General features: G+C 37.8%; 1 protein-coding gene across 7 annotated transcripts in view; it reads right to left on the bottom strand.

Moving 5' to 3' along the window:
* SCAPER (S-phase cyclin A associated protein in the ER) overlaps nucleotides 1–27,806 on the bottom strand; it is a 428,719-nt gene that overhangs the window by 246,484 nt on the left and 154,429 nt on the right. For all 7 annotated transcript variants that reach the window (XR_014810514.1, XM_021099014.2, XM_021099012.2 and 4 more), the window contains one exon: nucleotides 18,429–18,565. Coding sequence is in view for 6 of the 7 variants with exons in the window: in XM_021099014.2 (XP_020954673.1) it covers nucleotides 18,429–18,565 (137 nt within the window). In the remaining variant the exon portion in view is untranslated. The remainder of the gene's footprint in view (nucleotides 1–18,428; nucleotides 18,566–27,806) is intronic.

A 27,806-nucleotide genomic window follows, 5' to 3' on the forward strand; every position in this document is an offset into this window, starting at 1 on the left:
TACAATATGGGTAAAGAGTGCTGATATGACATTCCTGTCTTTTCCTTATCTTAGCGGGAAAGCTACTAGTTTCTCACCATTAAGAATCATATTAGTTATAGATATTTTGTAGATTGTCTTTATAAAGTTGAGCAAGTTTCCCTTCTATTTCTACTTTACTGAGAGGTTTTATTAAAAATAGGTGATGGATTTCTTCAAATGCTTTTTCTATATCTCTCATGTGATCTTTCCCTTTCAGCCTATGGATCTGATGATTATATTAATTGATCTTCAAAGCTTGAACAAGTCTTGCATATCTGAGATGTATCCTACTTGATCATGGAGTGTAACTCTTTTTATACATTATTGGATTTGATTTGCTAATATTATAAAGAGAACTTCTGCATCTATATCCATGAGAGAGATTTGTCTATAGTTTCCTTGTCCTTAAATATCTTTATCTGGTTTGGTTATTAGCATAATGCTGGCAATACAGAATGAGTTAGTAAGCATGCCTTCTGCTTCTATCCTCTGAAAAAGATTAGAGAAAATTGATCCAATTTCTTCCATAAATATTTGACAGAATTCACCAGTTAACCCATCCAGGTCTGGTACTTTTGTTTTGGAAGTTTATGTATAAATTATGGCTTATTTTATTTATTAGATATAGTTATTTAAATTGTCTTATTTCTTTGTGGGTGAATGTTGGAAGATTGTGTCTTTAAATACATTGGTTCATTTCATCTAGGTTATCAAATCTGTGGGACTAGAGAGCTTCATACTCCCTTTATTATGCTTCAATTGGGCTTTGTATTAATGTCCCCTCTTTCATTTCTGATATTATTACTTGCTCTGTTTTTACGTTAACCTGACCAGAAGCTTATTGGTTTATTTTTCAAAGAACCAGATTCTGGTGGTGTTGGTTTTTCTCTATTAATTTTTTCTTCTCCATTTCATTGATTTCTGCTCTAAACTTTATTACTTTTGTTCTGCTTATTTTGGATTTACTTTGCTCTTTTTTTCCTATCTTCCTAATACGGAATCTTAGATGACTGCTTTTATTTTTTTTACTATTATTTTTTCATCTTTTTGTATTTTTAGGGCCGCACCCATGGCAAATGGAGGTTCCCAGGCTAGTGGTCTAATTGGAGCTGTAGCTGCCAGCCTACACCACAGCCACAGCAATGCCAGATTCAGCCACATCTGTGACCTACACCACAGCTCACGGCAACACCAGATCCTTAACCCACTGAGTGAGACCAGGGATCAAACCTGCCACCTCATGGTTCCTAGTCAGATTCGTTTCCACTGCGCCATGACGGGAACTCCAGATGACTGCTTTTAGATCTTGTTTCTTTTCTGGTATATGCATGCAGTACTATAAATATCATTTTAAGTACTGCTTTAACTCCATCCCACAACTTTGATTTTCACTGAGGTCAAAGTATTTTTAAAATTTTTCGTGAATTTTTTCTTTAGCCCAGGTATTACTTAGAAGTGTTTTCTTTTTTTAAAAAAAAATTATTGTTTTATTTTCATCTCAAAACATTAGGAGATTTTTTTCAGCTTTCTTTTAATGATTGCTAGTCGAATTCCACTGTGGTTTGAGAGTGAACATTGAAAGATTTTATTTTTTTTAATTTATTAAGGTCTGTTTTATAGCCTACAATGTGCTCTACCTTGGTGAATTTTGTATGGTGAACTTGCACAAAAGCATTCTGAGAAGGTGAATTTAATTCTTAACTTTGTTCTCCTATAAGTGTGGTGGTTTTTTTTTTCTGCTCCTCTGTCTTCTCTCAAGATTTTTATTTCTATTTTTCTGTAAACACCAAAGTATTGTTTGGCTGAGTGGGGGGCATTTATCATGATTGATCTCTGAGTTTCCTGGCTCTGTGGTTTGGTGTCTGACGTTAATTTTGAGAAATTCTCAGTCATCACTTTGCTTCAAATATTGCTTCAATCCCTTTCACTCATTCTTTTCCTTCTGGTCTTTCTTTTTTTTTTTTTTTTTTTTTTGTCTTTTTGCCATTTCTTGGGCTGTTCCCACAGCATATGGAGGTTCCTAGGCTAGGGGTCGAATTGGAGCTGCAGCCACTGGCCTACGCCACAGCCATGGCAACGCGGGATCTGAGCCGTTTCTGCAAACTACACCACAGCTCATGGCAACGCCGGATCCTTAGCCCACTGAGCAAGGCCAGGAATGGAACCCACAACCTCATGGTTCCTAGTCAGAATGTTAACCACTGAGCCATGACGGGAACTCCCCTCCTTCTGGTATTCTTATTATACATATACTATATGTTTTGTGGTTATCTCACTGTTCTTTGAAATCTGTAGTCCCAAGATTATGTCTCAGTCTTTTATTTCACTTGTGCTTCTTAATTTTTAACTTTATAAGTGCTGCTCAGTTCCTTCCCTTAGGTGGTGCAGCATGGCTAGAGGGGGCTAGATTTGGACTACTTCCCTTCTCCCTCCCCTTTTCAGATGGAAGCCTAGATGGAAGGTATTTTCCTTCCCTCAGGGCCATTAAGCTCTGATAAAATACAAGCAGTTTAGGCTCTGGTTAAATATTTTCTTCTTAAGGAAGACTCTTTTTTTTGCCACACCCACAGTATGTGGAAGTTCCTGCGCCAGGGACTGAACCCACACCACAGCAGCAACCCACGCTGCTGAGTGACAACACCAGATCCTTAACCCACTGCATCACAAAAGAACTCCCTGAAAGCAAACATTTTTAAGAACAGAACTGCTCTGGCATTCTGGTTTTTATTCCTTCTCCCTGCTGGAAGCAAAAGCATGATGTAAAACCACACAAAGACACTACAAGGTAACTAGAGATCAATATACATAGTAAGCATAACTGTATCAATCCTTCATGAAAAGTTAGTAAACTTAACCAAATGATATACAAAAAAAGATAACATATAGTGAGCAATTGGGGTTTATTCTAAAAATATAAGTTGATTTACATTTAGCGATCAATATAGTGCTAAATACTTATATGGGTATAGGATGTAAATTATATTTCAATAAAGTTTTCATACAAAGTCAAAATTGGGAGTTTCTGTCATGGTGCATTGGTTAATGAATCCGACTAGGAAACATGAGGTTGCAGGTTTGATCCATGGCCTTGCTCAGTGGGTTAAGGACCCGGTGTTGCTGTGAGGTGTGGTGTAGGTCGCAGATGCGGCTCGGACCCCGCGTTGCTGTGGCTCTGGTGTAGGCTGGTGGCTACAGTTCCGATGAGACCCCTAGCCTAGGAACCTCCATATGTCTCAGGAACGGCCCTAGAAAAAGCAAAAAGACAAAACAAAAACAAAGTCCAAATTGATAAAATTAAACAGTACATTTCCCAAAATATGCAGAAAAGGTATTTGAGAACACAGACTATCAATCTAAGAAAAAACTCTCAGGAAACTAAGAAAATAAAAAAAATTCCTCAATCTGATGAAGAGCATATACATAAAAATGTAGCTAACATCATACTTAAAATAAAAAACTGAATGCTTTCTCCCTGAGATCAGGTCCAAAGCTCCTGTTCCAAATTTTGCTGAAGGTGCACTGCAGTGCAACAGACAAAAACAAAAAGTAAACAGTATAGTGAATGGAAAAAAAAATCTGATTTTACTCTCAGATATCATGTTTATATACACAAAGAAATCTTATAAATTTAAAAAACTATTAGAGCTTGTAAGACAAATTGGAAAGGTCCCAGTATATAAGGTTAATATGTAAACAGCAAGTTTTCTGCATATACTAACAACAAGAAGTATAATAAAAATATCTTTTTTTTTTCTTTTTTTGGCCATTCTCACAGTATGTGGAAGTTCCCAGGCCAGGGATCAAACTGGAGTCACAGCAGTGAACCAAGACACAGCAGTGACAACACCAGATCCTTAACATGCTAGGCTACCAGGGAGCTCCAAAGATAATATTTTCAACAGTATAAAAAAACTGAAAATATTAGGAATAAATTTAATAAAATATTTGTAAAGCTTTTATGATGAAAATTATAGTATTCTACTAAAGAAAATAAAGAAAGAGTTTCTGTCGTGGCTCAGCGGAAATTAATCTGACTAGCATCCATGAGGACACAGGTTCAATCCCTGGCCTCGCTCAGTGGGTTAAGAATTTGATGTTGCCGTGAACTGTGGTGTAAGTCACAGATACAGCTCAGATCTGGCATTGCTGTTGCTGTGGTGCAGGCTGACAGCTGTAGCACCGATTAGACCCCTAGCCTGAACTTCCATATGCCACGGGTGCAGTCCTAAAAAGACAAAAAAAGAAAAAAAAAGAAAAAAAATTAAAGAAGCTCTAAACAAATGCAGAGATATACCTTTTTGTGGACTGGAACGACCAATACTACCAGGACATCATTTCTCATAAGCTGATCTGCAGATTCAGTACAATATCAGTTGAAACCCCAATAGGCTTTTTTATTTTAGAAACTAAAAACTGATCCTGGGGAGTTCCTGTCATGGCGTAGCGGAAATGAATCAGACTAGAAACGATGTGGTTTTGGGTTTGACCCCTGGCCTCACTCAGGATCTGGTGTTGCCATGAGCCATGGTGTAGGTCACAGACGCGGCTTGGATCTGGTGTTACTGTGGCTGCAACATAGGCTGGCAGCTGTAGCTCCATTTAGATCCCTATTCTGGGAACCTCCATATGCCGCAAGTGTGGCCCTAAAAAGAAAAAAGAAAAGAAAAAAAAACTGATCCTAATATTTACATGAAAATGCAAAAGACACTGGAAAACCAAAACAACCTCAAAAAAGAAAAAGTTGAAAATTTCTATTGCTTTATTTCAAGACTTACCATAAAGCTATAGTAATCAAGACAGGGTGAAGATTTATAAAATGACAATGGAATACAACTCGCCAGAGAGTGAAGAACTACATTCACACTTTATGGGCTGATTTATATATTTTTAAGCTATCAAAATAGAAAAAAAAAATAACAGAGAGGATAGGATAGGACAGGATAGGGTAAAATAGAATAGTCCAGAAACAGACTCACACACATAGGGAAGATTTTTTTAAACACTGAAGTATTAAAACAGTATAATGGGAGGTTGCTAATCATTTGTTAATGAAGCAACTGACAAGGGATTAATCACCAAAATATACAAACATCTCATGGGCCTCAACATCAAAAAACAAACAACCCAATCAAAAAATGGGCAGAAGATCTAAATAGACATTTCTCCAAAGAAGACATACAGATGGCCAAAAAACACATGAAAAGATGCTCAACATCACTAACTATTAGAGAAATGCAAAGCAAAACTACTATGAGGTACCACGTTATACCAGCCAGAATGGCCATCATCAAAAAGTCTATGAACAGGAGGGGAGGTCTAAGATTGTGGAATAGCAGGATGTAAGGCTCATCTTCTCCCACAAATACATTGAAAATACAACTATATGTGAAACTGCACAGAAAATTTGTGAAAAACTGACAAAAGACCTCAAGATTATGACAGAACAAGAAAAATATTACCAAACCAGACAGGACATAAGAAAGAAGAAAGAAGAAGAAGGAGAGAAAAAGAAGCAAAAGAAAAGGAGATGGGACCTGCTCTCCCAGGAGGGATCAGGAAGGAGGAATAGCTCCTGCACCCTGGGAAGTTCCCCCACCAGCAACAAGACCAGCCCAAAACAGGAGGAGCTCTAGATAAATGTTGTGATGCAGTTAAGAAGGAGTCAGTCCTCCACAAGTGATCAGTGCTACAGACAACAGGCAACCATAGGCAGGGGTCAGCAGGTGTGGGCAACTAAACCTCTGGCCTCAGAGATCAGACACAAAGAGGGAGCTGGGGCTGGCTATGTGGGGGAAAAAACAGGGTTGGCCTTGCAGAAACAGCCTAGAGGGACTAGAGTATAAGGCGACCACAATGGAGAGCATCTAAGCAGAGGCAACCCAGTTGGGTTTAGAAACTAGATGCCATTGTTTGGGGGTACTGGAAGAAAGGGATGGGATCCACAACGACAGCCTTGTTCCCTATGCCCACTTTCTCAAGCTGCAGGACACTACCTGCCTCAGCTCAGGAACCACTTGGCCAAAGCAGCTGCCTACCAACAGCTGCAAAGCAGCCCTGCCCTTAGGGTACAGACTTCTTAGAACTGCCTGGGGGAAAAACACAAGTTCCTGGTTCCTGCCAGTGGGGGCCCCGGCCTAGTGGAACCCAACCTGTGCCAGAAGAGCTTCTGGCTGTGGCAGCGTTCAGCTCCTGAGAGATCAGGGAAAACACAGGTGCTCTGGCTCCACCCAGAGAATCAAGAGGGGCTCTGATCATCAGGGCATTGCCCACTTCCTGTAAAAGCAACAACCTGCTTGAGCAGGGAAAACACAGGAGTCTCAGCTCTGCCCAGAGAGGCTGCACCCATTCCTGCCAAGAGGGCCTGCTCCCTGCTGATCAGGAAAAACACAGGTTCCTTGGCTCCACCCAGAGAATCCACAGATGCTCATGCCAGCAAAGCAGAGGCAGAAAAATTGCTGGCGGCAGCGCCCAATGACTGCAAAAGCAACAATCTGCTTGAGCAGGAGAAACACAGGCATCTCAGCTCTGCCCAGAGAATCTGCAGAGGCTCGTGCCAGCGCAGCAGCACCCATTCCTATGAGAGGGCTGCTGGTGCCTGCTCCCTGTGGATCAGGGAAAGGTGCCTTGGCTCCACCCAGAGAATCTGCAGAAAGGCAGCGCTAGAAAAGCTGCTGGCAGCAGTGCCCATTCCAAGAGGGCTGCCTGTGCCCACTCTCTGACAGAGCTGTGAGCTGCCCAACCAGCAAAAAGCACAAGATACAGGAGCCTTGCCAGTGGCCCTGTGAAGGCTCATGTCAGTAGCACTCTTTCCACACCAAGGAAGCCAGGGGAGGCCCATTAGCCAATCTGCAGGGCTACAGAGAGCACAAGGCCTACCAGCAGCAAGGCATAGGGAGGGAATGCCAGAAACACACATCCTGCAGCTACGGATAGAGCCTGTGTGCAACAAGCAGGGAGAAGCCCTCTGCCACTGAGGCTTTAGAGAGAGATCCCTAGAGTGGCTAAGCAAGGAGAGTGCCAATAGAACAGCAGCACCTGCTCCTGTATCTACATAGAGCAATCCCTAGAGCTTATCTGTCAAAGAGGTACATGTGAACCCCTACCACCCCTTAGAACTCCAGTACTGGACACCTGCTTCAACAACTACATACCAACTGTCAAAGGGATGGTAAACAGAAAGGTAGACACTATGAGATGATGAAGAAGTAGCTTTCAGACAAAGGAACAAGACAAAAACCACTAAATGATGAGGAGATAGGAGATTTACCTGAAAAAGACTTCAGAGTGATAATAGTAAAGATATCCAAGATCTTCAAAAAAGAACGGAGACACAGATCAAGAACTTAAAAGATATGTTTAACAAAAAGCTAGAGGATTTGAAGAGCAAAAGGAATAGTGTGATAGCTGAGTGAAAGATAACCTAGAAGGAACTCATAGCAGATTAACAGAGGCAGAGGAACGAATAAACCAGTTGGAAGACAAAGTGGTGGAAATCACTACTACAGAAAAGAATAAAGAAAAAAAGAATGAAAAAAAAACTGAGGATCATTTAAGAGACATCTGGGACAACCTTAAACGTACCAACATCCACATCATAGGGATTGAAGAAGGGGAAGAGAGAGAAAATGGGCCAGAGGAAATATTTGAGGAGAGTATAACCAAGAATTTCCCAAATACGGGAAAGGAAACACTCACTCAGGTGGAAGAAGCAGAGAGAACTTTATACAAAATAAACCCCAGAAGAAATACAGCAAGACTTATACTAATCAAACTGACAAAAACTAAGTTCAAAGAAAAAATATTGAGAGCCACAAGGGAGAAGCAACATATCACATAATAAGGGAATTTTCAGAAGGATAATAGCTGATCTCTCAGCAGAAATCCTACAAGCTATAAGGCAATGGCAAAATATACTTGAGGTGATGAAGGGGAAGAACCTAGAAGCAATAATAAAAGCAAAGCTCTCAGTCAGATTTGATAGAGAGATCAAAAGCTTCATAGACAAGCAAAAACTAAGAGAATTCAGCACCTCTAAACCAGCTCTACATCAACTACTACAGGAACATCTCTAAGAAGAAAAGGAAAAGCCACAATTAGAAACAAGAATATTAAAATGAAGAAGCTCACTCATAAAGGCAAAGATAATCTAAAAGTAGGAAATCATCCATTGACAAACATGATATTGAAACTAGCAAGCATGATGGGAGGAGAGGACAAATGCAGAACGTTGATCATAGGAGCAGCACAATATATAAGGCAACTACCAACAGCCATAAAAAGGTGAAGTTGACAGTAAAACAATAATAGTGGGGGGCTTTAACGCCCCACTTATAGCAATGGACAGATCATCAAGACAGAAAATCAACAAGGAAATACAGGCCTTAAATGATACACTAGACCAAAACAGACTTAACTGATAGCTATAGAACTTTTCACCCCAAAGCAGTAGAATATATTTTCTTCTGAAGTATATATAGAACATTCTCCAGGATAGATTATTCTTGGGCCACAGATGAAGCCTTGATACATTTTGAAAAACTGATATTATTTCAAGCATTTTCTCCAATCACAATGCTATCAGACTAGAAATAAACTGCAAGTTTCTACTAAACTATCAGTAGATCATTGAAGAAGCCAAAGAAGAAATTAAAAGATACATAGAGACAAATGACAAGGAAGATAAAACCATCCCAAACCCACGGGACACAGCAAAAGCAGTTCTGAGAGGGAAGTTTATAGCAATACAATCTTATCTCAGGAATGAAGAAAAAAATGCAAATAAACAACCTAACCTTACACCTTAAACAGCTAGAGAAGGAAGAAAAGACAAAGCCCAAAATTAGTAGAAGGAAAGAAATCATAAACATTAGAGCAGAAACAACATAGAGGCAAAGAAAACAATTGAGATCAATGAAATGAAAACTTGGTTCTGTGTAAAGATCAACAAAATTGACAAACCGTTAGCCAGACTCTGCAAGAAAAAAAGTGAGAGGGTTCAAATCAATAAAATTAGAATTGAAAAAGGAGAAGTTACAACTGACACTGCATAAATACAAAGGATCATGAGAGACTACTATGAGCAATTGCATGCCAATAAAATGGACAACCTAGAAGATGGACAGGTTCTTACAAAGGTACAATCTACCAAGACCAAACTAGGAAGAAATGGAAAATATGAACAGACCAATCACAAGTACTGAAGTTGAAAATGTGATTTAAAAACTTCCAAATAACAAAAGTCCAGGACCTGATGGCTTCACAGCTGAGTTCTACCAAACATTCAGTCATTCAGAGAAGAGTTAATGTCTCTTCTTCTGAAACTTTTCCAGAAAATTGCAGAGGAAGGAACACCACCAAGCTCATTCTATGAAGTCACCATTACCCTGATACCAAAACGAGACAAAGATACCACAAAAAAAGAAAATTAGGAGTTCCCATCATGGCACAGTGGAAACGAATCCAACTAGGAACCATGAGGTTGCGGGTTCAGATCCTGGCCTTGCTCAGTGGGTTAAGGATCTGGCATTGACATGAGCTGTGGTGTAGGTCACAGATGTGGCTTGGATTTAGCATTGCTGTGGCTGTGGTGTTGGCCAGCAGCTATAGCTCCAGTTAGACCCCTAGCCTGGGAACCTCCATATGCTGCGGGTGCGGCCCTAAAAAGACGAAAGGAAGGAAGGAAGGAAGGAAGGAAGGAAGGAAGAAAGGAAGAAAGGAAGGAAGGAAGGAAGGAAGAAAGAAAGGAAGAAAGGAAGGAAGGAAGGAAGGAAGGAAGGAAGAAAGGAAGAAAGGAAGGAAGGAAGGAAGAAAGAAGAAAGGAAGAAAGAAAGGAAGAAAGAAAAGAAGGAAGGAAGGAAGAAAGAAAGAAATGAAGGAAGGAAGGAAGAAAGAAAGAAATGAAGGAAGGAAGGAAGAAAGAAAGAAAGGAAGAAAGAAAGGAAGAAAGAAAAAGAAAGAAAGAAAGAAAGAAAGAAAGAAAGAAAGGAAGGAAGGAAGAAAGGAAGAAAGAAAGGAAGAGAGAAAGAAAGGAAGAAAGAAAGGAAGGAAGGAAGGAAGGAAGAAAGGAAGGAAGAAAGAAGAAAGGAAGAAAGAAAGGAAGGAAGGAAGAAAGAAAGGAAGGAAGGAAATTACAGGGCACTATCACTGATGAACACAGATGCAAAAATCCTCAACAAAATATTAACAAACTGGATACAAATATACATTAAAAAAATCATGCAACATGATCAAATAGGATTTATCCCAGGGATGCAAGGATTCTGCAATATCTGCAAATCTATCAATGTGACACACATCAACAAAATGAAAAATAAAAACCATATGATCATCTCAATAGATGCAGAAAAAGGCTCTTGACAAAATTCAACACCCATTCCTGATAAAAACTCTCCACAGAGTGGACATAGAGGGGATCTACCTCAATATAATAAAAGCCATATATGACAAACCCACAGCTAACATTATTCTCAATGGTGAAAAACTGAAAGCATTTCCACCATGATCAGGAATAAGTCAAGGATGTCCTCTTTCACCAATGTTATTCAACATAGTCTTGGAAGTCCAAGCCATGGCAATCAGAGAAGAAAAACAAAAGAAGTCCAAATTGGAAAAGAAGAAGTAAAACTATCACCTTTTGCAGACAACATAATTCTATACCTAGAAAATCCTAAAGACACTACCAGAAAACTGTTAGAGCTCATCAATGAATTTAGTAAAGTCACAGGAAACAAAATTAATATGCAGAATTGACTATTTCTATATACTAACAATGAAAGAACAGAAAGAGAAATTAGGGAAACAATCCCATTCACCACTGCATCAAAAAGAATAAAATACCTAGGAATAAACCTACCTAAAAGACAAAAGACCTGTACTCTGAACAAGGAAATCAAAGGCATAAATAGATGGAAAAATATACCATGCTCTTGGATTGAAAGAATCAACATAGTCAAAATGACAATACTTCCTAAGGCAAACTACAGATTCAGTGAAATCCCTATCAAATTACCAATGACATTTTTTTTTCTTTCTGCTTTTTAGGGTCACACCTGCAGCATATGGAAGCTCCCAGGCTAGGGGTCTAATCAGAGTTGTAGCCACCAGCCTATGACATAGACACAGCAATGTGGGATCCAAGCCACATCTGCAACCTACAGCTCATGGCAACGCCGGATCCTTAACCCACTGAACAAGGCCAGGGATTGAACCCGCAACCTCATGGATATTAGTTGGGTTCATTAACCACTGGGCCGTGATGGAAACTCCCCAATAACATTCTTTACAGAACTAGAACAAAATATTTTCAAATTTGTATGCAAACACAAAAGACCTCAAATAGCCAGACCGATACTGAAAAGCAAAAGCAGAACTGGAGGAATCAGGCTCCCTGACTTCAGACTCTACTACAAAGCTAGTCATCAAGATGGGATAGTACTGGAACATAAACAGAAACACAGATCAATGGAATAGGATAGAAAGCCCAGAAATGTACTCAAACACCTATGGTCAATTAATCTATGACAAAGGAGGCAAGAACATACAGTGAAGGAAAGATACCCTTTTCAATAAATGGTGCTGGGAAAACTGGACAACTGCATGTAAGAGAATGAAATTAGAACACTGTCTAACACCATATACAAAAATAAACTCAAAATGGATTAAAGACCTAAATGTAAAACCAGACACTATAAAACTCCTAGAGGAAAACACAAGCAGAACGTTCTTTGACATAAACCACAGCAACATCTCGTTTGATCCACCTCCTAGGATAATGACAATAAAGATATAAATAAACCAATGGGACATAACTTAAAACCTTTGGCACAGCAAAGGAAACCATTAAGAAAATGAAAAGACAACTTTCAGAATGGGAGAAAAATTTTGCAATGACTCAACTGACAAAGGTTTAATCTCCAAAATATACAAACAACTCACACAACTCAAGAAAAACAACAACAATATAAATCCAAACAACCCAATTGAAAAATGAGCAGAAGACCTAAATAGACCTAAGAAGATATACAGAAGGCCACCAGGCACATGAAGTGCAAATCAAAACTACAATGAGGTACCACCTCACACCAGTTAGAGCGGCCATCATTAACTAATCAACAAATAACAAATGCTAGAGAGGATGTGGAAGAAAGGGAACCCTCCTTAATCGTTGGTGGGAATGTAAATTGATACAACCACAATGAAAATACCACAGTATGGAATACCTCAGAAAACTAAACGTAAAACTAATATATGAGCCAGCAATCCCACTCCCTTGCATATATCCAAATATTTCACTGAAAAAGATACATGCACCCATATATTCATCACAGCACTATTCACAATAGCCAAGACACCAAAACAATCTAAATGCCCATCAATGGATGAATGGATTAGGAAGATGTGGTATACACACACACACACACACACACACACACACACACACACATACACACATACAATGGAATACTACTCATCCATAAAAAAGACAAAATATTGCCATTCATATCAACATGGATGGAACTAGAGACTCGCATACTGAGTGAAGTAAGTCAGACACCATGTGATGTCACTTATATGTGGAGTCTAAAATATGGCACAAATGATCTATCTATGAAACAGAAAAGATCATGGATATGTAGGACAGACTCGTGTTTGCCAGGGGGGAAGGGAAGGGAGTGGAATCAATTGAGCATCTGGGGTTAGTAGATGAAAACTCTTGCATTTGGAGCAGACAGGCAATGAAATCCTACTGTAGAGCACAGGGAACTATATATCTAATCACTTCTGATGGAGCATGATGGAGGATAATGTGAGAAAAAGAATATATATATATATATATATATATATGACTGGTCACTGTGCTGTACAGCAGAAATTGACAGAACAATGTGAATGAATCATAATAGATTTTTTTTTAAGTCTACAAATAATAAATGCTGGAGAGGGTGCAGAAGAAAGGGAACCCTCTTACACTGTTGGTGGGAACGTAAATTGTGCAATGATTATAGTATGGAGGTTCCTCAAAAAACTAAAAATAGGGAGTTCCCATCATGGCGTGGCAAAGATGAACCCAACTAGGAACCACTCACTGGGTTAAGGATCCGGTATTAACATGAGCTATGGTGTAGGTCGAGATGTGCCTAGGATCTAGTGTTGCTGTGGCTTTGGCACAGGCCGGCAGCTATAGCTCCAATTAGACCCCTAGCCTGGGAACCTCTATATGCCACAAGTGCGGCCCTAAAAAGCAAGAAACAAAAAACAAACAGCCAAAAAACAAACAAAAAACCCCTAAAAATAGAACTACCATCCCATCCCATCCCTATGCATCTACCTGGAGAAAATCCTAATTTGAAAAGATACATGCACCCCAATGTTCATTGCAGCACTATTTACAATAGCCAAGACTTGAACACAACCTAAATGTCCATCAAGAGAGGAATGGATTAATAAGATGTGGTACATATATACAATGGAATATTACTCAGCCATAAAAAATAATGAAATAATGCCATTTGTAGCAATATGGATGGACCTAGAAACTATTATAAGACAAATTAGTCAGACAGTGAAAGACAAACGTCACATGATATCACTTACATGTGCAATCCAAAAAAAGGACACAAATGAACTTATTCACAGAACAAAAACAGACTCACAGACTTTGGAAAACTTACAGTTACCAAAAGGGACAGATGGAAGGTGGGGTCAGGATGGACTGGGGTTTGGGACTGGCATTTGCACACTAAGGTACATGGAATGATTGGCCAATGGGGACCTGCTGTATAGAACAGAGAACTCTACCCAGTATTTTGTGATAATCCATGCGGGAAAAGAATCTGAAAGAAAATGGGTATGTGTGTATGTATGATTGAATCACTTTATTGAACAGTAGAAATTATCACAACCTTGTTATACAACTATCCTTCAACAAAAATTTTTTAAAAACCCAGTATAATGGGAGAGGAAACCTTTTTAGCATCTTGTGCTGAAAACAACTAGCTATTTATATGGCAAAATAAACATGGACCTATACTTCATATCATACCCATTAATTCATCTGAGATGGGTTGTAAGTCTAAATGCAAAAGTTAAAATTACAAGGCTTCTAGGGGAAAAAAAGGGAGCCTTTTTAACCTCTGGTCAGATAAAAACCTCTTAGAACCCAGAAAGCACAAGACCTAAAGAGAAAATACTGATAAAATACACATCATCACATTTAAAAGCTCTTACTTTGATATATGGCAGAAATTAGCACAACACTGTATATCAACTATACTTTAATAAAAAAGAAAAAACTCTTGTTTATTAAAAGCTATCATTAACAAAATGTACAGGCAAGCTCCAGACAGAGAAAAAATTCACAAGATATATTTCTGACAAAGAACTTACGGTTAGAATGTATAAACAACTCAAAAAAAGGTGACAACTCGATTTTTTAAATGGACAAAATTCTTCAACAAACTCATCGTAAAGGAAGATAATGAATAGTTAAAAAGCATATGGAAACATACTCAATATATATTATTAGTCACTAGGGAAATGCTAATTAGAATCACAATGAGACCACTATGCTCACACTGGAACAAGATTAAAATTAAAATTTTAAAAACTAACAATATCAAGTACTGGAAAGACTACAGAGCAACCTGAACTCCCATCGTTTGCTGATGGGGGTGTAAAATAGTGCAAACACTATGGAAAACAGGGTGGTATCGCACTTCTAAGTATTTACTCAGGAGAAATAAAAATATATACACCCCAAAACTTAATATGAGCTTAATTTACAAATACCAAAAACTGGAAACCCAAATGTCTATCAACAGATGAATAGATAAAAATGTGTGAAATATGCACAAAATGAACAGATGAATAGATAAAAGTCTGTGAAATATGCACATTCAACAATAAAAAAGAACAAATTATGTACATGCAACAACGGAGATAAATCTCAAAAAGAGTATACTGTCGACACCTGAATATGGGTTTGACTGTGTGGGTCTACTTATACATGGATTGTTTTCAATAATAAAAACTACGATACTACACAATCCTCAGCTGCTTGAATCTGTGGATGCAGAACCATGGATATGGAGGAACTACAGATATGGGGGTCCAACTATAAGTTATATGTGGATTTTTGACTGCATGGAGAGTCAGTGCCCCTAACACTCCCATTGTTCAAGGATCAACTGTACTCAGTAAAAGAAGCCAGCCACAAAGGAATGTGATTTCCTTTGTATGTACTTCTAGAACACGAAAAACTAATTTACAGTGATAGAAAGCACATCCATTGTTCAAGGATCAACTGTACTCAGTAAAAGAAGCCAGCCACAAAGGAATGTGATTTCCTTTGTATGTACTTCTAGAACACGAAAAACTAATTTACAGTGATAGAAAGCACATCAGTGTTACCAAGGGCCAGGGGTGGTGGAAGAATGACTAGAAAGAAGAACAAGAAAACTCTGCAGAGGAATGGAGATGTTCTGATTTTTGATAGGTTGTAGATTACATGAGTATTTTGATTTGACAAAACTCAACAAACTGTACATTAGAGACTTCTACTTTCTCTTAAGTAAATCATACTACAATAAAAAAAAAGTCTGTAGATATAGATATATATGCATAAAAAGGATATATATGCTAGAAAACTAGTAGCATTAGGAGTTCCTGTCACGGCTCAGCGGTTAACGAACCCAACTAGTATCCATGAGGACACGGGTTCGATCCCTGGCCTCATTCATTGGGTTAAGGTTATGGCATTGCCGTGACCTGTGGTGTAGGTTGAATACATGGCTCAGATCCCACATTGCTGAGGCGGTGGTGTAGGCTGGCAGCTACAGCTCTGACTGGACCCTTATCGTGGGAAGCTCCATATGCCACGGGTACGGTCCTAAAAAGACTAAATAAATAAATAAAAATAAAATATTAGTAGCATCAGAATTATAGGTTTTTTCCTAAATTTAAATATTTTCTTTAATAAATGAGCATTACTAGATATATAGATATAGATATGAAAGACAGCCTCACTGAAAAGGTGACATTTGGACAGAGACCTGAAGGAGGTGAGAGAGCTAAGTTCTATGGATATATGTGGAAAGAGCCATCTAGGAAAAGGAGACCTGAAGTGTAAGAGCCTCAAAGTTTGAGAAAAGGGACATGATCTGGCATTTTCATAGGTTCACTCGGGCCTGAGTATTTAGAATAGACTGCAAGAAACAAAGAGACTAGTCAGAGGAGTACTATAATAATCCAGGTGAGAGAAGATGGAAGCTTGATGGGTAAGTTAAAGAAAGACGGCCACATCATTAATAAATCCACAAATAACAAGTGCTGGAGGGGCTGTGGAGAAAAGGGAACCCTCCTGCACTGCTGGTGGGAATGTAAACTGGTACAGCCACTATGGAGAACAGTTTGGAGATACCTTAGAAATCTATACAGAGAACTTCCATATGATCCCGCAATCCCACTCTTGGGCATCTATCCGGACAAAGCTCTACTTAAAAGAGACACATGCACCCGCATGTTCATTGCAGCACTATTCACAATAGCCAGGACATGGAAACAACCCAAATGTCCATCGACAGATGATTGGATTCGGAAGAAGTGGTATATATACACAATGGAATACTACTCAGCCATAAAAAAGGATGACATCATGCCATTTGCAGCAACATGGATGGAACTAGAGAATCTCATCCTGAGTGAAATGAGCCAGAAAGACAAAGGCAAATACCATGTGATATCACTTATAACTGGAATCTAATATCCAGCACAAATGAACATCTCCTCAGAAAAGAAAATCATGGACTTGGAGAAGAGACTTGTGGCTGCCTGATGGGAGGGGGAGGGTGTGGGAGGGATCGGGAGCTTGGGCTTATCAGACACAACTTAGAATAGATTTACAAGGAGATCCTGCTGAATAGCACTGAGAACTATGTCTAGATACTCATGTTGCAACAGAAGAAATGGTGGGGAAAAAAACTGTAATTGCAATGTATACATGTAAGGATTACCTGACCCCCTTGCTGTACAGTGGGAAAATAAAAAAAAAAGAAAAGAAAAAGAAAGACGGCCAAATTTTGAAGGTATTTCAAACCAAAGTTAACATTATTTGCAGTTAGACTGGATGAGAGGTGTGGGAGAAAGAAAAATGTCAAGGACAACTTCAAAGGTTTGGGCACACACAACTAGAATAGAGTATTAAGGTAAAGGAGACTATGGGACAAGAAGGAGGGTTTTTAGGGGGCAAGTATGGAGGAAAAAGCAGGAGCTTGTTCTGGACATACTAAGTGTGAGTAAAATTGAAGATACAAAATTGTCAGTCATCAAAAGTAGAGAAAATTTAAAGCCATAGGACTGGATGAATGCACTAAGGAGATGCGGACATAGAGAGGGAAAAAAAAAAGAAATGTCCAAAGAATGGACTCTAACATTTCAGTGTCAGAAAGTCAGCAAGTTCTTAGCATAAACTAGAAATGAAGGTCAGTAATACCCTGAAGTATATGAACTGTGAAACTGTTTTTATAAACTTCAGAAACTCAAAAAATACAATCAAAAAAGCCTTTTGTATTTTTTGCCTGGATGAGTACTCCGAAGTTTTCACCAATTCTGTAAGATGAAATGGATACCTTCCTTAATCACAATCTGAAATTGGAAACTATTTACCATTATTCTAGACCTATATTTCCATAAGCCCATGGGTCAAGCTTCTCTATCTTTTGAAACATTTCAGAATAAATGTATAACAACATATGCAGACTACATTCCTTCAAAGAGCAAATAATCTACTAAGAAGGAACTACATTTGTGTCCTCAAACAAGACTCATCAGTCATCAAATGATGTTCAAAGCTTGTGAGGTAATAATGGACTACACAGTTATCTGATCCTCAGATGTCACTTTGGAGGCTGATGATAAACTACAGGTCTGACAACTCACTTTCCATTTCAAGCTATTTCTTGAACTTTTTCTTGTTGTGACAGGCAACCAAATTGATTAAACCTAGTCATGGGATTTGACACTATAGCCAGCAGACTTCTATTTGTTGATTGCTATTGATTTTCTTTGATACTTCATTTAAAAATCAATAGTTGCAAAGAAAAATAGGCTTGGTTTACACATACTTAAACATACTATTGTATGCTGAGGAGGCACAAGTTTGGCAGGGCTTTGGCATCCAATTATAAGAAGAGCTCTTAACAGGTGAAAGCAAGGGCTTTAGATCGATATGCAGTTTTCTTTCTCAATCAAATAAAGTGGCTATAAATTAGGCTCATCGGTGTTATTTTCAAGGCTTTCATGAAGCAAATAAGTTTCAACTTTTTTGGGAGGCAGAGGGTCATCCCTGGATATACATTAAAAAGGATGCATCATTAAGAGTTTATCTTTGTTTTTAAGGATATTTATAGTACCTGAAGTTCATCCGGGCTTTTATCTTTTTGGCTTTTTTTTTGTTTTTCTGCCGCTCTTCTCCATCTTTCGAAGGCTCTGGTGGAGCTGCACTTTCAACCACAATGTCAATAATATACTTCTTTAAAGAAAGGTGCTCCTGCAAGATAAATAAATGAAATGACGATGATTATTAAAAAATAACAGCATTGCTACAGACGACAATGAACATAAAAGATTATATAGATGAAAGTAAAAGATCTATGAAATACTGGTTTCAACAACTGCTTTGGAAAACACTAAAGAAACTGTTTTACTTGAGATCTTCATTGACTTATCAAACCTTTGCTGCATATCAATTTGTGCTAAAAGCTAAGAATACAGAAAATGAAAATACACTCACAGATCTATTAGAACAAGCTTGAGAGAGTGCTTGCTATAGCAGCTCAAAAACAGAAATAAAATCAGTCTCCACTCAGGGTGAGGAGGAAAGACTGCAAAAAGGAATCACTGTGTCTGCTTGAGGATGCCATTCCTTGAGGAATGGATTGAATTTGAACATAGGGATATTGGGGATGTGTGTATTTGTTTATTGGTAGTTGGGAAAGGTGGCATCCCAGAAAACAGGCAGAGATGAGAAAGTGGAATGTGGTTACTGGCAAGAGAAATTTGGCCAAAAGAGGATGGTCCCACATCCCTCCATATCACCATCTTGGATTTTATGGTTCATCACTGTAATCACTTCCTTGCATTTACACAAATCTCTTTTCCTTCTGTTCTTCTTTCAAACTTGCATGGCAAAATCCCAACCCTAAATCAACTCTCTCCCTACTTTGTGCCCATAACTGAGCAGATTATTATGGCTGTAATTACAAACCATGTTGACTAATCTCACCTTAAATTTACTACATTACACTTCAAATGGGCTTTAGCATCACCAGAAAATCAAGCAACCTCAGTTTATTTTACCCACATTTTCCTTTCCAATTATTTTAGACCCTCTCCTCAAATTTCCAACACTGTTATCCCTGTAAATCACTTCCACCTCCCTGACACTCTTTTTCCACTAGGCTTCTAGTCATCACACTGTCGTCTTAACTCCAGCTGCACTTTCTAAGTCTTCTTTGCTGGATCCTCTTCCTCTTCTTGACTGGTAAATGTTAAACAACTCAGACCCAGCCTCAGATCTTCCCTGTTCTCTATTCAAACTTATCCATCAAGTATAGTGACTTGAAATACCATTCACACATGAAATTTCCAAATTTTGTCTCTAGTTCAGAACTCCATTCCTATATCCAACTGTCTCTTGAAAATTTCCACTTAGGTAGAATATTTCCACCATAAGCATTTCTAAAATAACACTCTGGGCTTTAGTATCACCAGAAAATCAAGCAACCTCAGTTTATTTTACCCACATTTTCCTTCCTAATTATTTTAGACCCTCTCCTCAAATTTCCAACATTGTTATTCCTGTAGAATATTTCCACCATAAGCATTTCTAAAATAAGAAAACAAAGCTCTTGTGCTCCCAATATACATAAAAATTGCTCCTAGAGTGTTCAGTAAATGGTACCACTATTTGCACAATTGCTCACATCCTAATATATCAGTAAATCCCATCAGCTCTACACCATATTCATCCCCAATCTAACCACTTCTCCCCACCATTATCACCTAGTCTAAGGCATCATCAGCTTTCATCTATATTACTGTAACAGCCTCTTAAATGGTCTTCTAGCTGCTCTGATCTCTAAATCTTTTCTTTACAAAAGCAGCAATTTTTAAAAACATAAAACACATCATATTATTACTCTTATCAAAAATTTGCATTCTCATCACATTTAGGGTACAAAGCCAACTAAGCCCTACATCATTGACCTCTTTGGCTTATATCCCATACTGCTCTCTCCTCTGTTCATTCCATGTGATCCACAGTGGATGTTGTTGTTCCTCAAATTTATCAGGAATGGAACCGCCTCAGGACTCTTGTTTCCTTAGCCAAGAATATTCTTCTCCAAGTATTTGCATGGCCTTGATTAAAATGAACACCAAATCTTAAGTAACACTTTCTATTATTAGCCATCTCCTTATTTTGCTTACTTTTCTTTTTCTTCATAGGACTTGCTTAACATTATTGCCTAACATCAAACATTCATTTGTAATCTCCTGCACTAGAACATAAGTTTCATGAGGGTACTGATTTGTTTTGCTCACTGATATTTCTGTGTCTGGTGCTGTGCCTGGCATCTGGTAGACACTCAATATGTGTTAAATGAATGATGAGAAGAGGGTAATGTAATAAAAGCTAAAAATAAGAGCTATTTGTGGTCAAATGAATGAAAGTGGTCAAGACATGAAAACTTCTACTTATAAGATAAATCCTAGCAATGCAATGTACAACACGGTGACTATAGTTAACAATACTCTACTGTATTTTTTTTTTTTTGTCTTTTTTTGTCTTTTGTCTTTTTAGGGCTGCACTTGTGGCATATGGAGGTTCCCAGGCTAGGGTTCCAATCAGAGCTGTTGCCACTGGCCTATGCCACAGCCACAGCAATGCCAGATCTGAGCCGCATCTGCTACCTACACCACAGTTCATGGCAATGCCGGATCCTTAACCCACTGAGCGATGCCAGGGATTGAACCCACAACCTCATGGTTCCTAGTCAGATTCATTTCCTCTGCGCCAAAATGGGAACTCTGACTATACATTTTAAAGTTGCTAAAAGAGTAGATCTTAAAAGTTCTCATCACAAGACAAAAAGTTGTAACTCTCTGTAAGACAGATGCTAACTAAACTTACCGTGGCAATCATTTCACAATACACGCATATATCAAACATTATGTTGTACACATTAAAACTAATACAATATTCTATGTCAAGTATCTCTCAATAAAAAAGACAAAAATGGTATTTATGAAGGTTATTAGTCATTAAAACACGAGAATTCTGAGAAGATGAAGGCAGTGGTAGTTAAGATTTAGATTCTGAATCATCACATAAAACAGAAACAGCAATTAGACAGCAAAAGCAAAATCCAAAGAAATGTTCACAAGAAAATAAAGTGACACGGTATCCCTATAAGCTCTACCAGAAGGGGGTGATAATAAACTACCAACAGAGTAGCAAGGTTTCAGTGTCATTGAAGGAGAAATCAGAGGAAAACAAGAATGAATAATGAACCTGAGACAGAACACTAAAAAAGTAATTGTTTTTCCACTGGATTCAAGAGGACAATTTAAGAATGGCATCTAAAACTGAGAGGGGTCTGCCCACTCCATTGCAGGAGAGGGAAAGATGCCTGCATTAAGAAGTACTGAGGAGTTCCCGTCCTGGTGCAGTGGTTAACGAATCCGACTAGGAACCATGAGGTTGCGGGTTCGGTCCCTGCCCTTGCTCAGTGGGTTAACCATCCGGTGTTGCCATGAGCTGTGGCGTAGGTCGCAGATGCGGCTCGGATCCAGCGTTGCTGTGGCTCTGGCGCAGGCCGGCAGCTACAGCTCCAATTCAACCCCTAGCCTGGGAACCTCCATATGCCGCGGGAGCGGCCCAAGAAATGGCAAAAAGACAAAAAAAAAAAAAAAAAAAAAAAAAAAAGTTCTGAATAGGGGAGTTCCCACTGTTACGCAGTGGAAACAAATCTGACTAGGAACCACAAGGGTGCAGGTTTGATCCCTGGCCTCACTCAGTGAGTTAAGGATCTGGCGTTGCCATAAGCTGTGGCGTAGCTCGCAGATGCGGCTCGGATCCCACGTTGCTGCGGCTGTGGCTTAGGCCAGCAGCTGTAGCTCCAATTCGACACCTAGCCTGGGAACCTCCATGTGCCATAGATGCAGCCCTAAAAAGCAAAAAAAAAGAAAAGAAAAGTTCTGAACAGACTGGTGAAGGCAAACCCCTGTGAACTCTTAAAACTGAGCCATGGAGATGGGGTGGGGGGGTTGCATATAAAATTACCAACAATATTTATTACTACTTATCTATTTTAAATTTAATTTTATTATAGTTGATTTACAATGTTGTATTAGTTTCAGGTGTATGACAAAGTGAATCAACCGTAAATATAAATATAGCCATTCTTTTCTCCTATATAGATTATTACAAACTATTTAGTAGGTTTTTTTGTACTATGCAGTAGGTTCTCATTAAGCATTTAATACAGAGGTGTGTATATGTTATTCTTTCCTCCCCACAATGGTTTCACCTATGGTAACCATAAGATTGGTTCTGAAATCTGAGTTTATTTCCGTCTTTTAACTAAGTTCCTTTGTATCATTTTTATTGTATTCCATATAAAAGCGATATAAGATATTTGTCTTTATTTCACTCAGTATGATAATGTCTAGGTCCATCCATTTTATTGCAAATGGCATTATTACTTTTTTTATGGCTGAACAGACTTTTTTTATGGCTTGTAGACTTTTTGATGATGGCCATTCTGACTAGTGTGAGCTGGTACCTCACCGTAATTTGACTTGCATTTCTCTAGTAATTAGTGATGTTCAGCACCTTTTCATGTGTGTTTTAGCTATCTGTACATCTTCTTTGGAGAAATATCTGTTTATATCTTCTGCCCATCTTTTGATGTTTATATATATATAAAGGTCCATGAGATATTTGTATATTTTGGAGATTAATCCCTTGTTGGTTGCTTAATTTGCAAAGATTTTCTCCCATTCTGTAGGTTTTTTTGTTTTGTTTATGGTTTCCTTTACTGAGCAAAAGCTTTTAAGTTTAATCAGGTCCCATTTGTTTATTGTTTATTTTTGCTTTTATTTTCATTATTCTAGGAGGTGGATCAAACAAAATATTGCTGAGATTTATGTCCAAGTGTTCTGCCTATGTTTTCCTCTAGGAGTTTTATAGTATCTGGCCTTATGTTTAGGTCTGTCATCCAGTTTGAGTTTTTTTTTAATGTATGTGTTAAGAGATTGTTCTAATTTCACATCTATTTTGCTGAAACTCTTGAAAAAAAAATGCAGAGGAAGGAACACTCCCAAGGTCATTCTATGAAGCCACCATCACTCCGATACCAAAACCAGACAAAGATACAAGAAAAGAAACTTACAAGCCAATATCATGAAAGAACACAGATAAAAAAAAATCCTCAACAAAATACTTTAAGAAGATATTAAATGAGGAGTTCCCATTGCAGCTCAGTGGAAACAGATCTGACTAGTACCCACGAGGATACAGGTTTGATCCCTGGCCTTGCTCAGTGGGTTAAGGGTCTTGCATTGCTGTGGTGTAGGTTGCAGACATGGCTCAGATTTGGTGTTTCTGAGGCTGTGGCATAGGTTGGTGGCTATAGTTCCAATTCAATCCCTGAGAACTTCCACATGCCACGGGTGCAGCCTTAAAAAGACCAAAAAAAAAGATGTTAAAAGAACCATACACGATGATCAAGTAGGATTTATCCCCGGGATGCAAGGATTATTCAATACCCACAAATCAATGAATGGGATACACCACATTAACAAACTGAAGAATAAAAATCATATGATCATCTCAATAGATGGAGAAAAAGCTTTCGACAAAATCCAACACCCATTTTCTGATAAAAACGCTACAAAAAGTCAGCACAGAGGAACTAGCTCAACATAATAAAAGCCTTATATGACAACCCCACAGGTAACATCATTCTCAACACTGAAAAGCCAAAAGCATTTCCACTAAGATCAGAAACAACACAAGAATATCCACGTTCACCACATATTCCACCATAGTTTTGGAAGTCTTAGTCATGGCAATCAGAGAAAAAATAAATAAAAGGAATCCAAATTGGAAAAGAAGAAGCAAAACTATCACTGATTGCAAACGGCATGATACTATACATAGAAAATTTTAAAGATGCTACAAGAGCACTGTTAGAGCTCATCAATGAATTTGGTAAAGTTGCAGGATACAAAGTTAATACACAGAAATCTATTGCATTTCTATACACTAACAGTGAAAGACCAGAGAGAGAAATTAGGGAAACCACCCCATTTACTTCACATCAAAAAGAATAATACATCTAGGAATGAACCTACCTAAACAGACAAAGACCTTTACTTTGAAAACTATAAGACACTGACGGAAGAAATTAAAGATGATACAAACAGATGGAAAGATATACCATGCTCCCAGTTTGGAAGAATCGATATTGTCAAAATAACTATTCTATCCAAGGCAATTTACAGATTCAGTGCAATCCCTATTAAGCTACCAATGACATTTTTTAGAGAACTGGAACAAAATGTTTAAAAATTCGTATGGAAACACAAAATACCCTGAATAGCCAAAGCAATATTGAAAAAAATAAACCAGAACTGACTGGAGGAATCAGGCTCCTTCATTTGAGACTATTCTATAAAGCTACAATCATCAAAACAGAATGGAACTGACACAAAAACAGAAATATGTATCAGTGGAAGTAGATAGAAAGCCCAGGAAAAAACCCAAGCACCTATGGTCAACCAATCTATGACAAAGGAGGGAAGAATGTAACAGTGGAAGTCAATAAGTGGTGTTAGTATTGTAGTATTTATTGAAAATAATCCACATATAAGTGGACTTGCATAGTTCTATCTAACCTATTTAAGAGTTAATGGTATATACCGGATTTGGTACTACCCAAGGTTTCAGACATCCACTGGGGTCTTGGAACATATCCTCTAAGGATGTAATGTATTTAGTATTTTCAAGAAATAAATGTGAGCTAAGGGCTTTATATCTAGTAAAACCAACTTTCAAGTATAAGAAGCACAGATAAACTGTTATCAACACAAAAAACCCTCAGGGAATATTATTCTCATAAGACTTTCCTGAAGCATATACTATAGAACAAGCCTCAGAAAAACCCACAAGACTAGAGAGATAAATACATAAGGACTAGTGGTGAACATTACACATCCATTTACAGAACTAAGACTAAATAGTGACTGAAAGCTAAAGAATATACTTATATAATGGCTTTATGTCTGACTTATCACATAATTACTAATAAAAGATGAGGAGAATGGGGAATACACGAAAAAAAATTTGAACTCTTCTCAGTAATTACATTGTGGTAGGAATAATATTCATGGGATTCTAATACTGCTGTGCGTATAATGTGGGATAAAGTAAAGGAGACTTTAGGTGGTCTAATAGTTCCATCATTTTCTGTGCCCTTTATACCTGAATGCTTGGTCTGGGAGAAAAGAGATGCACATACAATACAGAGCAGGTTAAGTAAAATACCTGTGGTCCTGAATCTGAACTGCAATAGTTCATGAGCCCATCATCATTAAATAAATAATAAGTGTATATAAACACATATATATGAGCATGTACAAAACACATACACACATAATACATCCATTTTACTTCTTAATTTTCTAATTCTGTTCCTAATGATCCACCCAGTAGCAATGAACATCCTTTATTATGCTCTTGAAATACCATTTCTCAGTAAAAGTAACCAGGGCTTCTTACTGAAATAGCTAATCATTAACTAAACATCTTGCCATACCAAGAAGTAAGGTAATTAACAAACTGAACTAGGCTAATGTCAAAAGAACTTGAGAGCAAATTTTAAGAGACTCCTGCTGACAAAAAGACAGCATAATTTGAGCTTCAAAAAGGAAATTTTCAAATGATTGAAACATATCAAAAGTGTTTAAATCCAGAATTTATGCATTTAAAAAACTAATTATGGACATATTTGAAGGATAACAGGAAACCCAATTACCCAGAAAATTGGTAAATAATCAAAATTTTAACCTGCCACTCAGTAAGCAAATAGTAGATGAGGGAATGTCTCTCTTTACAAATGTATTCCAAATAACAAATGAAAATGAAATGCAGAATTGAAATATTCTCATATCCATGAACGAATGGGTCTAAGTATTTATTAACAAAAAGCTAATAGCATCAAAAGCTAATAGCAACAGCAGCCAATACGTCAATACCACAAAAAGATAATCAGACATTATATGAATAATTTACTTCTGCAAAATTACCAGAAGTATTTTTAATTTCTTTAGAAAAAACGTATAATAATGTTTCTCTGTAAATATACTCACTGCAATGAGATTTACAACAAAATATCAGAGAACTGATCACATAAATTATGGCACATGCATTAATATGATACTACACAGATTTGTTATTAAAAAGATTCATTGTACAGTGGTAAATAAATATTCAGGACTCAAATCTATGAAATGCAATTTATATATAAATAAATGTTAAGGAGTTCTTGTCGTGGCTCAGTGGAAACTAATCTGACTAGCATCCATGAGAATGCAGGTTCAATCCCTGGCCTCGCTCAGTGGGTTAAGGATCTGGCGTTGCTATGAGCTACGGTATAGACATGGCTCGGATCTGGCGGTGCTGTGGCTGTGGGGGTAGGCCAGCAGCTGTAGCTCCAAGTCAACCCCTAGCCTGGGAACCTCCATATGCCACAGGTGCAGCCCTAAAAAGACAAAATAAAATAAAATAATTAAGATATTCATAAAGAGCAAAAAATTAGATCAAAATGTAAAATTAACAAGTAGGCAAACATTACTTTTTCTCAAATTTTCCACAATTGATATATATTAATATTTCAACTACCAGAAAATTAATGCTAATAAGAAAATGCAAGAAAAAAAGCAAGCTACTTAAAAGAGAGTTGATTTGTATAAGGTTACAGTTGCTATAGGCTCATTTGTGCTGCAGAAAAATGAACATAACTATGTAAAAATACATTCATCTTTTTGCATCTATTCACAATCCTAATTGTTATGCCACAGGCACAAGGCAAATAAAGGACACTTTCTGAGACACAATGTCTATGATTTATTGACTTATTTTCAAACGATGAATTAATCAGGACACAAAATCATCCAAAGGCCCCTGGATCTTCTTCTCTCCTAAAAGAATTGAAAAAAATACAATTCCTACATTCATGGAATCCTGCTTAGTGCAAGTATTACTCCACTACTAAGAAGTCAGGAAAGGGTCTTCATTGGCCATACTCACTATTTGACACTATTAACTCTAAACACACATCAACAGGAGACAGTACTTCTCCTTAGGAATAGAAAAGTAAATTGATGTAGTGGAAAGACAGCTACACCAGGATAAATTCTGCAACTCATGGCTGAGTGACCTCTCTGGGACTCAGTTTCCTCTCCAGTAAAATACAGAGATTGGACAATAAATTCTAAAGTCTGTCAATTTCTAACATTCTAAAAAACAATGTATTGAGCCCAAAAGTTAATTAATGATGGTTAACTCCATACACATACAGACAAAAATATAAAGCTAATTTTAAAGTCACAGTTTTGACTTCTTATTTAAACAACATTGCTACAATATGAAATACTAGTAATGCACATAAGGAAACTAATACTATATAGATGATCTCATCAAAGTTTATACCCTTATTCTTTCA

The sequence above is a fragment of the Sus scrofa genome, chromosome 7 (genome assembly GCF_054392235.1).
Source record: "Sus scrofa isolate SSC_HxYL_T2T_F1_AM1 chromosome 7, Sscrofa_HxYL_maternal_Yorkshire_Landrace_v2.0, whole genome shotgun sequence".
Taxonomy (NCBI): Eukaryota; Metazoa; Chordata; class Mammalia; order Artiodactyla; family Suidae; genus Sus; species Sus scrofa.